General features: G+C 34.4%; 1 protein-coding gene across 1 annotated transcript; it reads left to right on the top strand.

Moving 5' to 3' along the window:
* The first annotated feature begins 1,165 nt into the window (after positions 1 to 1,165).
* Positions 1,166 to 11,394, top strand: LOC140880199 (15-cis-phytoene desaturase, chloroplastic/chromoplastic). The gene is made up of 15 exons (XM_073284423.1): positions 1,166 to 1,388; positions 2,107 to 2,377; positions 2,468 to 2,600; positions 2,930 to 3,018; positions 3,111 to 3,168; positions 3,482 to 3,637; positions 4,091 to 4,239; positions 4,408 to 4,527; positions 9,054 to 9,267; positions 9,359 to 9,461; positions 9,870 to 9,917; positions 10,114 to 10,159; positions 10,329 to 10,516; positions 10,697 to 10,859; positions 11,061 to 11,394. The coding sequence occupies exons 2-15, from the start codon at positions 2,162 to 2,164 to the stop codon at positions 11,118 to 11,120; spliced, it is 1,743 nt and encodes a 580-aa protein (XP_073140524.1). The 5' UTR covers positions 1,166 to 1,388; positions 2,107 to 2,161; the 3' UTR covers positions 11,121 to 11,394.
* Positions 11,395 to 11,694: the final 300 nt, after the last annotated feature.

Raw genomic sequence — 11,694 nt, 5'->3', positions numbered from 1 at the left:
GACATGATTTTATTGTTGCATACATTTGCATCTTGAGCTATCTCTTTTGAGATGTCTGTTAGTAGGATTTTACCCTATCCTGTTAGTGGATGGACTTCCATCGAATTGGGTCCGGCGTATCCACTGGTATTTTTGGTATGTGAGCCACCTCCTGCAGCGACGGCACATCGTGCTACATACCAGGGCCCGGTCTGTCTCTGTTATCTGATTCTTGACCTCTAGTCAGTAGGCGGTACACTTGCATTCATGTATACTCATACTCTCGTGCTGAGTGTTTTATGCTCATGTCTCGTACTCTGTGTTTCTGGACACCCTATTCCATGGGGCATGTTTGCGATTGGATGAGGCGGGTGGATCCAAGAGGGGCTAGACAGAGGTTGGCCAGCTGGAGCTTCGCCTAGGGTTTTATTTCTGTTGTTATTGGGTTTATAGACTATTCGATTTGGTCGTATAACTTTGAGTATTTGCAGATTCCTTTCCTTGGGATTGTATTGATATGTATTAATTCCGCAGTTTATTCTGGTTTATCTATTTGATTAAGTTAATTGCATGCCTAAGTTCTGTTTAGTAGGTGATCTCGGTAAGAGTCACTACATTATAAATTTAAATATTCATTAAATTTATTAAAAAATATATTTTATATTTAGAGATTAAAATTTATAATTTTATTAAATAATAGGTCTTTATATATTTTCTACAAGTAAAAAGGAAAATATAAATAAAATACCAAAAATATTATTTTTTCATATAAGAGCTGACTCACGAGCCTAACGAACATGTTCATGAGCGAATATCGTAAAGCTCGAGCTTGGTTTATTTTTATTAACGAGCCTCATTAAACGAGCTCAAACAAATTTTTGTTGAATCTAGCTTCGAATATCTCACGAGTCTACAAAATAGTTTTTATTCTAAATGAGCTCTAAATATATATATATATTCTGAAAAGAATAGAAAAAAATGAACGTTTATGTTTAAAACAGAGAGAATAAACATTTTTTTTATAAAAAAAGACAGAATAAGCATGCCAACACACTATTTAAAAAGTAATCTATGATCTTAAGGGGAAAAAAATAATAGTAATTCTTAAAAAAGAAAAAAAATTAGTAAGAGAAGAGAAGCTTGGATGGATAGAATATTCGTAGCCATACCAAACAGTGTGTCGAGAGCAGAAGAAGCCAAGGCGTCCCACCATTTGCAACTGCCAAATCAATTAATTGCTTTATTGCTAATAATAATATTGTTCATTTTGGCCAACTCCGACACACCCTTTTCATCTTACCACACCACCTCCTTGCGTTTAATTTGCTTTTGCTTGTAATAATTCTAACATAGGTCCTGTCTTCAACACAAGAACAAGCTGAATTGAGAGTTTTCTCGCCTGCCCAAAGGTAACTAACTGTTTTTTCTTGATTTCTTGGAAGCTAAGATGCCTTTGGCAGTTCTTTGATGATATTCTGCTTTATCCGGTCTTTGGATTTTTATTAAACAAAGCCAAACTGATTTACTAAAGGTGAATTCTCATATGCCCTTTTGCTTGATTTGTCTGAAGGTGGCTTCTTTGTCCAGTATTGCGAATTTATTCCACAGGATTGTGAGGAATTTTACGAGAAAATGAAACCATTTGCTGTTTTATTTGCCTCCTTTTAAAAAGGGTCAGTGGTGAAAGAAAGTTTCTTCTTTCTTTTTCCTTGTCACTACTTTTGGAGTATGATAGGACTGTTATGGCTATAAATGAAAGCATCAGAAAGCTGTGTTGTTGTTGTTGTTGTTGTTTTTTGTTGATTTCAGATAAATTGAATAAATTCGAATTTATTCTCTATGCCGGGACTTCATTAACGAAATTAGCTTGTGGACTGAAAGCGGCATGGTCACCCTTTGCAATACGAACTTGCCAAGGGTGAACATATGCTGGAAGAAAGTTGATCCAAGTTGGAATAGCTAAAGTTGCTATTTTGCAATCTGCTATTCATTTCATTTCATTTGTATTGCTTGGAACAAATCATTATAATTCATTTGTTAGTTTTCTTAATATGATAATTTGTTTATGACATTATTGATATGGCTTCACAATGTAACACCACACTTTTATATATTGGCAAACTGCAGTTTCTATTGAACTGTGACTGTAGTTACCTGGAAGAAAAAAATTTATACCTGGGGAATGGCCCAATTTGGACACGTTTCTGCTGTAAACTTGAGTGGACAGACCACTATAGTCAATAAATGCAGTGCACAGTCATCTTGGAGATGTGGCTGCAAAGTTGGGCAGTTAAATGGCATATCATTTCCAGGCAGTGACGCTATGGGTCATAAATTGAGGATACAAGTTGCGCATACTCTAACCAGAAGATCTAATAGGGACAAAATCCCTTTGAAAGTAGGTTCTGCAATAGCTGCTTACAGCATTTATGATTCTCTAGTAAATTTCAAGATGAAGAATTACATCAAAGCTATGTCTGTTGAGTAGGTTGTTTGCATTGATTATCCAAGACCGGAGCTTGAAAATACAGTCAACTATTTGGAAGCTGCTTACTTATCTTCTTTATTTCGTGATTCTCCTCGTCCAAACAAGCCATTGGAGGTGGTGATTGCTGGTGCAGGTCGAGATATTATTTCACAATGTTCAGATTGTTTTTTCCTATAAATAATATAAGTTATAAAAATCTTAGTTTCTCGTGTTCCTTATGCCATTATGAATTACTGTATTTTGTGCTTTTCTTAACTTAGCTTTTACATGCTCTTTCAAATTTCTCTTGAAGAACCATATAACATGTCTTGTTTAATATAATTCATGAACTCAAATTATTGTCCGACTTCTGCAAGATAACGTTCTGACAACAACTACTTGGTTTTTATGGACGCCCAAAACTAAGCATATCCAGTTTTCAGTATTATATCACCAATTTTATGAGCTTTTTTACGCTTATAGGTCTAGCTGGTTTGTCCACTGCAAAGTATTTGGCAGATGCTGGTCATAAACCGATATTGTTGGAAGCCAGAGATGTCTTGGGAGGAAAGGTTTATTTTATTCTACAGAATTTTATGTTATGCTTGAACTTTTCCCTTCTTTGAACATGCCTTTTCTAATTAGTTATTCCATATCTACCCAGGTGGCTGCGTGGAAAGATGACGAGGGGGACTGGTATGAAACTGGGTTACACATATTCTGTAAGTTTTTGTCCTCTGTTTTGACTTTATAAATTCGGGTCTTAGAAGCTTGTTATAATGGCTGACTAAATGCATGCGACATCCAAAATATCCATGCTGTATCTTCTTTTTACTCATTAACATGAATTTCTTTTGGAACTGCCAATATTGATGCCAGATGCTTTATTTTTCTAATTTGCGCTATTTTCTAGTGGAAGTATTCTCCCAATATAAATCTTTACTTCCGTATTTTTCTAATGGCTTCATAGCTCTTACAAATGAATGCCATTATACATCAAATGACTACTATTTTTTATGCTTGGTTTTCTTTAAGTTGGGGCATATCCGAATATTCAGAACCTGTTTGGAGAGCTGGGCATCAATGATCGATTGCAATGGAAGGAGCATTCCATGATATTTGCAATGCCAAACAAGCCAGGAGAATTTAGCCGATTTGATTTTCCTGAGGTTTTACCTGCACCATTAAATGGTAAGCTATATCTTTTCTATTATTGCAAAAGCTGGGGGATATGTTTGGATTTTGAAAAACCTTTCTTCTGCTATTAGACTCTTTGCTTTTTGTGTGTCCATAGGGTTCATGTTATAATTTATAGTTTCCATCTAACTACGTAACCGTTTGGTTTGAGTGATAGGATAAGTAATCCATAGATAAGTAATATAATGTAAATTAAAAATAAATAAGAAAAAATAGTTAATACATTATTTGATTTGATGGATAGATTATAATTTATTTGATTTAATTGATATAAAATTATTAATTAATAAATAGAGAAATAATATGACGAAAATAAGACGAAATTGATTGAGATAAGTTATACATAGATTAATAATACATCAAACCAAACAATGCCGTAATGTAAAGAAATTTCCTGCAAAATGTTATCATCATCAAAGTTTTCTTTCACTTTAAATAAATTGACAGGGATATGGGCCATCTTGAAGAACAATGAAATGCTTACATGGCCAGAGAAAGTCAAGTTTGCAATTGGGCTTTTACCGGCCATAGTTGGCGGACAGGCTTATGTTGAGGCTCAAGATGGAATAACTGTTAAAGATTGGATGAGGAAGCAAGTATGTACTTGTTTTCTTCATAATTTGTTGTGTAATTCTGATGTGTGTATGCATGAATGAGCACGGAGTCATTTAAATGAATTTTTCCATTATACATTCATTAAATTTCAATTTATGTTCACCTTGCTATTTATTGTTTGTAACATAATTTGTCCCAACCATTGTCAGGGTATCCCAGATCGGGTGACTCAGGAGGTGTTCATAGCCATGTCAAAGGCACTGAACTTCATAAACCCTGATGAACTTTCAATGCAGTGCATTTTGATTGCTTTGAACCGATTTCTGCAGGTGCGACACTCTTTCTCAGTCTTTTCGAAAGGTATATCAGATGCTATATACTTTACGCAATGAATCTTGACGTTATAGATTTATGGTACCAAGATTGCGGTTCTTTAGCTGGATATAGTGCAAATTATTGGTTGCCTCATAGGGCTTCTAATACGACCACAAATGATAATGATAATGCTAAAAAATATGAATATATTATGTTGACATTGAAAACTAATACTGAAGATCACAATTCCCAATTACAGTCCAGAATCCCAATTGTAATCACGAACAACTACAGAGAAGATGAGAAAGACTTCCCTTACTCTGCTCTCTCACAAGCAAATTCTTAATCTCCTTGCCCTAGTATAAGCTAGTCACTCAGCATGAGCAAAAATAAGCTGCATCTCTTTTCCCTCAAACCAACTCCCCCTTGCATTATTTACATTCTCTCTCATGAAACCTTTCCCCTTTCCCAACTCATGACTTCTAGAATATTCTTTACAATTGAAATGATAGTGTAGACCCAATATATTTAAGCCAATAACAACTTCGGCTATGCGACACCGATAGATCTACTCTGTATAGCCCATGGGATTCATTCCATCCAAGGGTTATGGATACATATGGGTGAGTCTGGTTTGAATGACAAGACATTGATTAACTAGTAATCAATCATGATCATTTGTTTGATACAATTTTAGACTGTTTTAAATTATCTTGATGGACCGTATCCATCCCGCACTGTACACATGAAAGGGAAGATGATTCATCTCCTCTCGGCCATGAGGTTACTTCTGCAGGTTCAAGGATAACATGCATTTTTGCTATCATATCCCTTTAATGAATATAAAATTAAAAGACAAACTTTTCATCATTATTTCTCTTATGCAATATGCTTTATACGCTACTGTTTAAGAGAAGAGAATGGAAAATTAAAAAATAATATTAAAAAATAAAGTTTAAATAAAATATAATTGTACTTTTTTTAAAAAAAATCGTGTTAAATCCAATTAATTGATTTACTAGTCACTTTTTAAATTTTCACTTATTTTTCAAATAATATTATTAACAAGAATAATAATATTTAATTAGATATGAAGTGATGATGATAATAATTATAGTATTAATGATATGAATAGTTCTAACTTCTCAAGTGAGAAGATGCAAATTGATAATCAATAATAAAAAAATGAAATAATGAGAAATATTAATTAAATTGATATGAAATTATTTAATAATATTATTTTATTTAAAAATATAATAAGAAACAAATTACTGATAGATAATAAGAAATAAATTTATCTAACTATAATGACGATTATCAGAAGAATAATAAGTCCTAAGTAAGAAATGAATGGCAATAAAAATAATGAATATTAAGAGTTAAATTAATAAGACAATAAATTAATATTAATTATAAGAACCAATAAGAGTTCTGTACTAATTTATTAGAACAATATCATTAAGAATGAGAAATAAATTGCCTAGTAAAAACTAGAAAATAAATGATTGAATTTTATATCAACGTTGTTGCTAATATCATCATCTTATTATCATAGTTAATATTAATTTTTTTGAATTAATAGTTAATATTAGTTTATTATTATTCATACTAGTTATTTTGATTTTATTATTGTTTTTCTTATTATTATTGAGTGTATTTTTGTCATTTTGAGGTAATACACAAACTTAATCAATCATATTAAAATCATGTCAAACATCATATATTTTATGAAACTATACTATATGTCCTTACATTTCAATATTTATGAGTTCAATAACACATCCTTCAATTATTCTATACTTTAAACCAAGTGGTGCCTGAGAGTAGATGTCTTATGTGTAGCTTAGGTTAAAACCACCTCGTGGAAAATATCATTGCTAAAAATACTTCAATTTTAACTCCCCATTACAACCAGCACTACTTTTCATTTTCTTTATACATCTCTTGGCTCATTAGGAAAAGGGAAAGCAGTTTATAGAAGTTTTGAATGTTTTCATGTGTTGTGAACATATGGATGCATTAGATTTAAGCCTAAAGGTTAGGCAATATTTAGCATAGTCTGCAAAAAACCAAGTTATAGATATTTCTCATAAAAATTAAGGCATAATAAAATCCTATCTTAGCAAAAATAGAGATGAAAGAATCCTATCAAATTCCCTACATGTATGCAAAATTTAAATTTTAAATATTTTCTACACTCCCTCTCAAGCTTGGTAAATGTTGATAGACCAAGTTTGCCCACAAGAAATTCAAAGGTTTGTTCAAACAATCCTTTTGTAAGCAGATTTGTTAACTAGTGAGATGTAGGCACATACGCAACGCTTAAAATCCCTTTCGCCCATTTTTTCTCCAATGAAGTGACAATCAACCTCTACATGTTTAGTCTGAACTAGAGTATGAATTGTACTGATAGCTGACTTGTTATCACAATAAAGTCTCATAGGGTCTTCAAACTACTCCTTCGTTACTCTTTCATCCAGGTAAGTTCACGTATCCCATGAGTCATAGCTCTATACTCGGCTTCTGCATGCTTCTTGCAACAACGGACTGTTTCTTACTTCGCCATGTTACAAAATTTCCCTACACCATTGTACAATATCCAGAAGTTGACTTTCGATCCTTGATCGATCCAGCCCAATCAACATCGGTGAAAACACTCACTTTTTCGATCATCAGTTTATTTTTTAAGAATAACCCTTTCCCTGGAGTTTGTTTCAAATATCTCGGAATTCTATAGAAAACATTGGCATGACCTTGAAATGGTGACTGCATGTATTGGCTCACTAGGCTTACTGCAAAAGCGATACCAGGAAGAGTGTGTGAGAGATGGATACGTTTTTAACCAACTGCTAATAACTTCTTTTGTCAACAGGTTCTCCTCCGTGCATGTTTGTCTCGTCTTCCAATTCAATTGGAGTATTTCTTGGTTTACATCCCAACATGTCAGTTTCTTTCAACAAATCTAAAGTGCATTTCCTTTATGAAACTGAAATACCCTTTTTGCTCCTCACGATTTCCATGCCCAATGATTTTTCAATGCTAAGATCTTTGATATCAAATTCTCTGGCCATCTTTTTCTGGACTCTCTCCATTTCCTTAGCATAATCTCTAGTGACAATGATATCATCAACCTACAAGAACGGGTGATCTTTCCTTCACTCGAGTATTTGGTAAACAATGTATGATCTATTTTTCCCTAGATATAACCAAAGTTTTTTATTACCTTGGAAAATCTGTCAAACTAAGCATGAGGAGATTGTTCTAGGCCATTAAGTGATTATCGAGTTTACAAAAGGTTGTATCTCATATTTCTTCAAATCCTAGAGGTGGACTCATATTCACCTCCTCTTCGAGCTCCCAATTAAGAAATGCATTCTTTACATCAAATGGATGAAGTGGTCAATCAAGATTAGCTCCAAGTGATGAGAGAACCCTCAGTGTTGAGTTTGGCAACTGGAGCAAAGGTTTCGGTGTAATCAATCCCACATATTTGTGTGTAACCTTTAGCCACCAAATGTGTTTTGTATCTTTCAACTGTTCCACCTGCCTCATACTTTACAGGGATAACCCATTTGCAGTCAACAACATTTTTACGTGGTGGTCATTCTACCAAATTCCAAGTATTATTTTGTTGCACTGCATGCATCTCTTCAAGAACTGAAACTTTCCATTTAGGAATAGATCCGATACAGACCTGGGAATGAAGATACTAGATGATTTTTGAGGTAAAAGCACGAAACGAAGGAGAAAGATTGTCATAGGAGGCAAATTTGGAAATAGGATGTTGCGTGCAAGATCTAACCCATTTTCTACTGCTATAGGTATTTCAAGATCATGAAACTTGCTTGACTTTCTGGTGGTTGGAATCTACTATCAGTACATCCTGGACTATTACTCGGATTCATAATTTCTTTATCAGCTTGAGGAATTTTCCTTCGTGAGTAGACAATATCTTGTTGTCGAAGAAAATGACATCACAGGAAACAAAAGTTTTCCTTTTGTGTGGACAGAAACAAAAGTTTTCCTAGAGCGAAATCCTAGTTGCCTTTTCCTCGCGCCTCTCCTTCGCAAGCCGTAGTTGTCGTCGCCTCGCGTTTCTCCCGCAGGAAACCCTATCAGCCGCCTCCTCGCACCTCTCCTGCGCAGAGCCCTAAGCAGTAGCCGCCTCGTGCCTCTCCTGAACGAACCCAACAGCCGTCCTCTGTCATTCATTTCCGCTGAATTGACGATGTCTTCTACCACCACAAGCCCATGCTCCATGTCCCATTCTGGTAAAATTCCATCATGCTTAAACAATCAGCATTTGGCTCAACAATGTATTTGCTTTTTTGGTTCATTGCGCTAATGAGGAGTTACTGTTCTTGATATAAATGGCTTCTAATTCATGTAGCTGTTGCACGAAATGAAGCACAAGCTGTTGTGCTAGCTTATTCAATACATTATGACAAATGGGCATAATTTTGATTTGAATGTCCGCTTTCAATTTGCTATAGTGGAGCACTGATGCTAACATTATATAATTTGTTGATAAAATGAACAGGAGAAGCATGGTTCAAAGATGGCTTTCTTGGATGGAAATCCACCCGAAAGACTCTGTATGCCCATTGTTAATCATATTGAGTCTCGAGGTGGCCAAGTCATACTTAACTCACGAATACAAAAGATTGCGGTAAACAAAGATGGAAGTGTTAAGAACTTTGTACTGAATAACGGAAAAGTGATAGAAGGAGATGCTTTTGTATTTGCAACTCCAGGTAGAGGTTTCATTCTTTTAGCACCTTGCATAAATGCCCCTATTATTTGGTTGTCTTTCTAAACATAGCTTATGTACCCTTACTCGACCAGTTGATATCCTGAAGCTTCTTGTTCCTGAGACCTGGAAAGAGATTCCATACTTCAAAAAAATGGAGAAATTAGTCGGAGTTCCTGTTATAAATGTACACATATGGTTAGTCTCGAATCTTCTTTCCAACTTCCTTGACATTGATGCTCTTTGGATGAGATAATACATATTTATACACGTGTTCCACTAATTATCTGCATTTCATTTGAGCTAAGAAATATTTCACCTCATTTCTTAATACTTCAACTATAGTCAGTCTTCAGTCCAAGTAACATCTTTTTTTTTTTGAGAAAGAGTCCAAGTAACATCTTAAACAACAACAATTTGAGTCATCTGCTAAAATAATCTCTTTTGCCCCTTGAGGTCTAAACAAAACGAGTGTGATGTATCAACATCCACAAACCACATATATAAATTACTTGCAATTTTATTTTTATTTTTTATCGTGCTTGTTCCTTTTCTTGCATTGTGTACTGTCGCAGAGGAGTTTACATGGGTTAACTTCAATTGCAGGTTTGATAGGAAACTGAAGAACACTTATGATCATCTACTTTTCAGCAGGTTTTTGACATACTCATTTTATAATTTCGAAGTATGAGAAATTTTTGTGAAATCTGAGAATCCATTTTCCTTCCAAGTATTTCAAATAGCAAAATAATAACAGCTTCTCTCAATTCCACTTCAATAATCTTTGTGTGGCTTTGCAATTTTATGAAACTACGAAGTTTTCGTATTCATCTGTCTGAATTCCTTGCAGAAGTCCACTTCTCAGTGTGTATGCCGATATGTCTGTAACTTGTAAGGTATCTTCTTCTTTACACTACGATTGTTGCCCCTAAGCAAAATATTATTCTGTCAATCTGTTTCAATTCCTCACACAGTTCACTTGAGGATTAGTGTTTTACACAATGGCTGTCTTACTATATTTTGCTATTTTTTTTTAAAAAAATCTGGGTATCCTTCCATCTTCAGGAGTACTACAACCCAAATCAGTCCATGCTGGAACTTGTTTTCGCACCTGCAGAAGATTGGATCTCATGCAGCGACGAAGAGATCATTGAAGCCACAATGAAGGAGCTCGCAAAACTCTTTCCAGATGAAATTTCTGCAGATCAGAGCAAAGCGAAAATATTGAAGTACCATGTCGTCAAAACTCCAAGGTCAGAAAAATTAATCTAAAATATTCAAGAAACCAATCAGCGTATGCTTGTAGCTATTGATGATATGAATAGTTGTGCCTGAGTGCTTCTGAAACATATGTTCTATAAAAAAAATAGAGTCTATAAGCTGTACAATTTTATTTACTTTTCAAAAACCCAACTCAAAGTTCTATGTTGTAGATCTGTTTATAAAACTATAGCTGGCTCAGAACTTTGCCGTCCCGTTCAAAGGTCGCCAATAGAAGGCTTCTATTTAGCCGGTGACTACACAAAGCAGAAATACTTGGCTTCTATGGAAGGTGCTGTCCTATCGGGAAAGCTTTGTGCTCAGGCCATTGTACAGGTGATCTTTCATTATCCAGTTTATGTCTCAGACACATACACTGGCCATACGAATAATACATGGCTTTAGAAGATGCTGACGGTCTTAAATATGAGGTCTTCTTGGAAACACTCATGACATAGAAAAAGACCAGTCCATAAAATCTAACCAAATCTTATTTATTATGCTGAATCCAGTACTTTTGTGGATCATAAATTACAGGATTACGAATTGCTGACCGCCAGGGAACAGAGAAAGTTGGCTGAGACAAGCGTTGTCTAGCTTCCGGATTCTGTTGAATTTTTTTGAAGTTATACTAATACTGAGAAATCAAAGAAACCTGTAATGGAATGAAGCATTGATTCTGTAGAATATGTTGATGGTACGTACCAATACGATTCAGGGCAAATATAGTGAAAAATGACGCAGAGTAACAACTGTTGTTAATTTTTGATGACTGAAAACAGCTAGATTGGCTGTTCTTGGCGATTGCCATGGATCATATTATCGATCTACCGATTTTTAAAGCTCTATAAACTAGCTTGTCATCTGCTCAGCCTAATGTCTTTTGGCCTGACAAAATGCAATTGATGCAATTGATCTAAGTTTCTTACCAAAATATATTTTCAAGATTATAGCATTTCCAAATTGAGTACAAGTAATATTGATAAATTTATAATAAAACAGAACATTATATTGAAGGCCAAATCCAAGATCATTATATACGTTTTACAACGAGACTGACGAGCTTTCGTAGGAAAACACTAAACTCCGTTTGAACAAATATTTATAGAACGTGTTTATAAAAGTGCTTTTTGTAAAATAGTTTAAAAATTGTTTTAAGACATTATCTATA

Source organism: Henckelia pumila, chromosome 2 (genome assembly GCF_033568475.1).
Source record: "Henckelia pumila isolate YLH828 chromosome 2, ASM3356847v2, whole genome shotgun sequence".
Lineage (NCBI taxonomy): Eukaryota > Viridiplantae > Streptophyta > Magnoliopsida > Lamiales > Gesneriaceae > Henckelia > Henckelia pumila.
Note: the sequence above shows the minus strand (reverse complement) of the source record. Positions and strands in the feature narration are given on the sequence as shown.

Bases quoted from the DNA above. Each gene is read 5' to 3' on its own strand.
- LOC140880199 (XM_073284423.1), top strand. From the start codon at position 2,162: ATGGCCCAATTTGGACACGTTTCTGCTGTAAACTTGAGTGGACAGACC. The intron at 4,240-4,407 runs GTATGTACTTGT...AACCATTGTCAG, and splicing joins AAGATTGGATGAGGAAGCAA to GGTATCCCAGATCGGGTGAC. The intron at 9,268-9,358 runs GTAGAGGTTTCA...TTACTCGACCAG, and splicing joins TTTTGTATTTGCAACTCCAG to TTGATATCCTGAAGCTTCTT.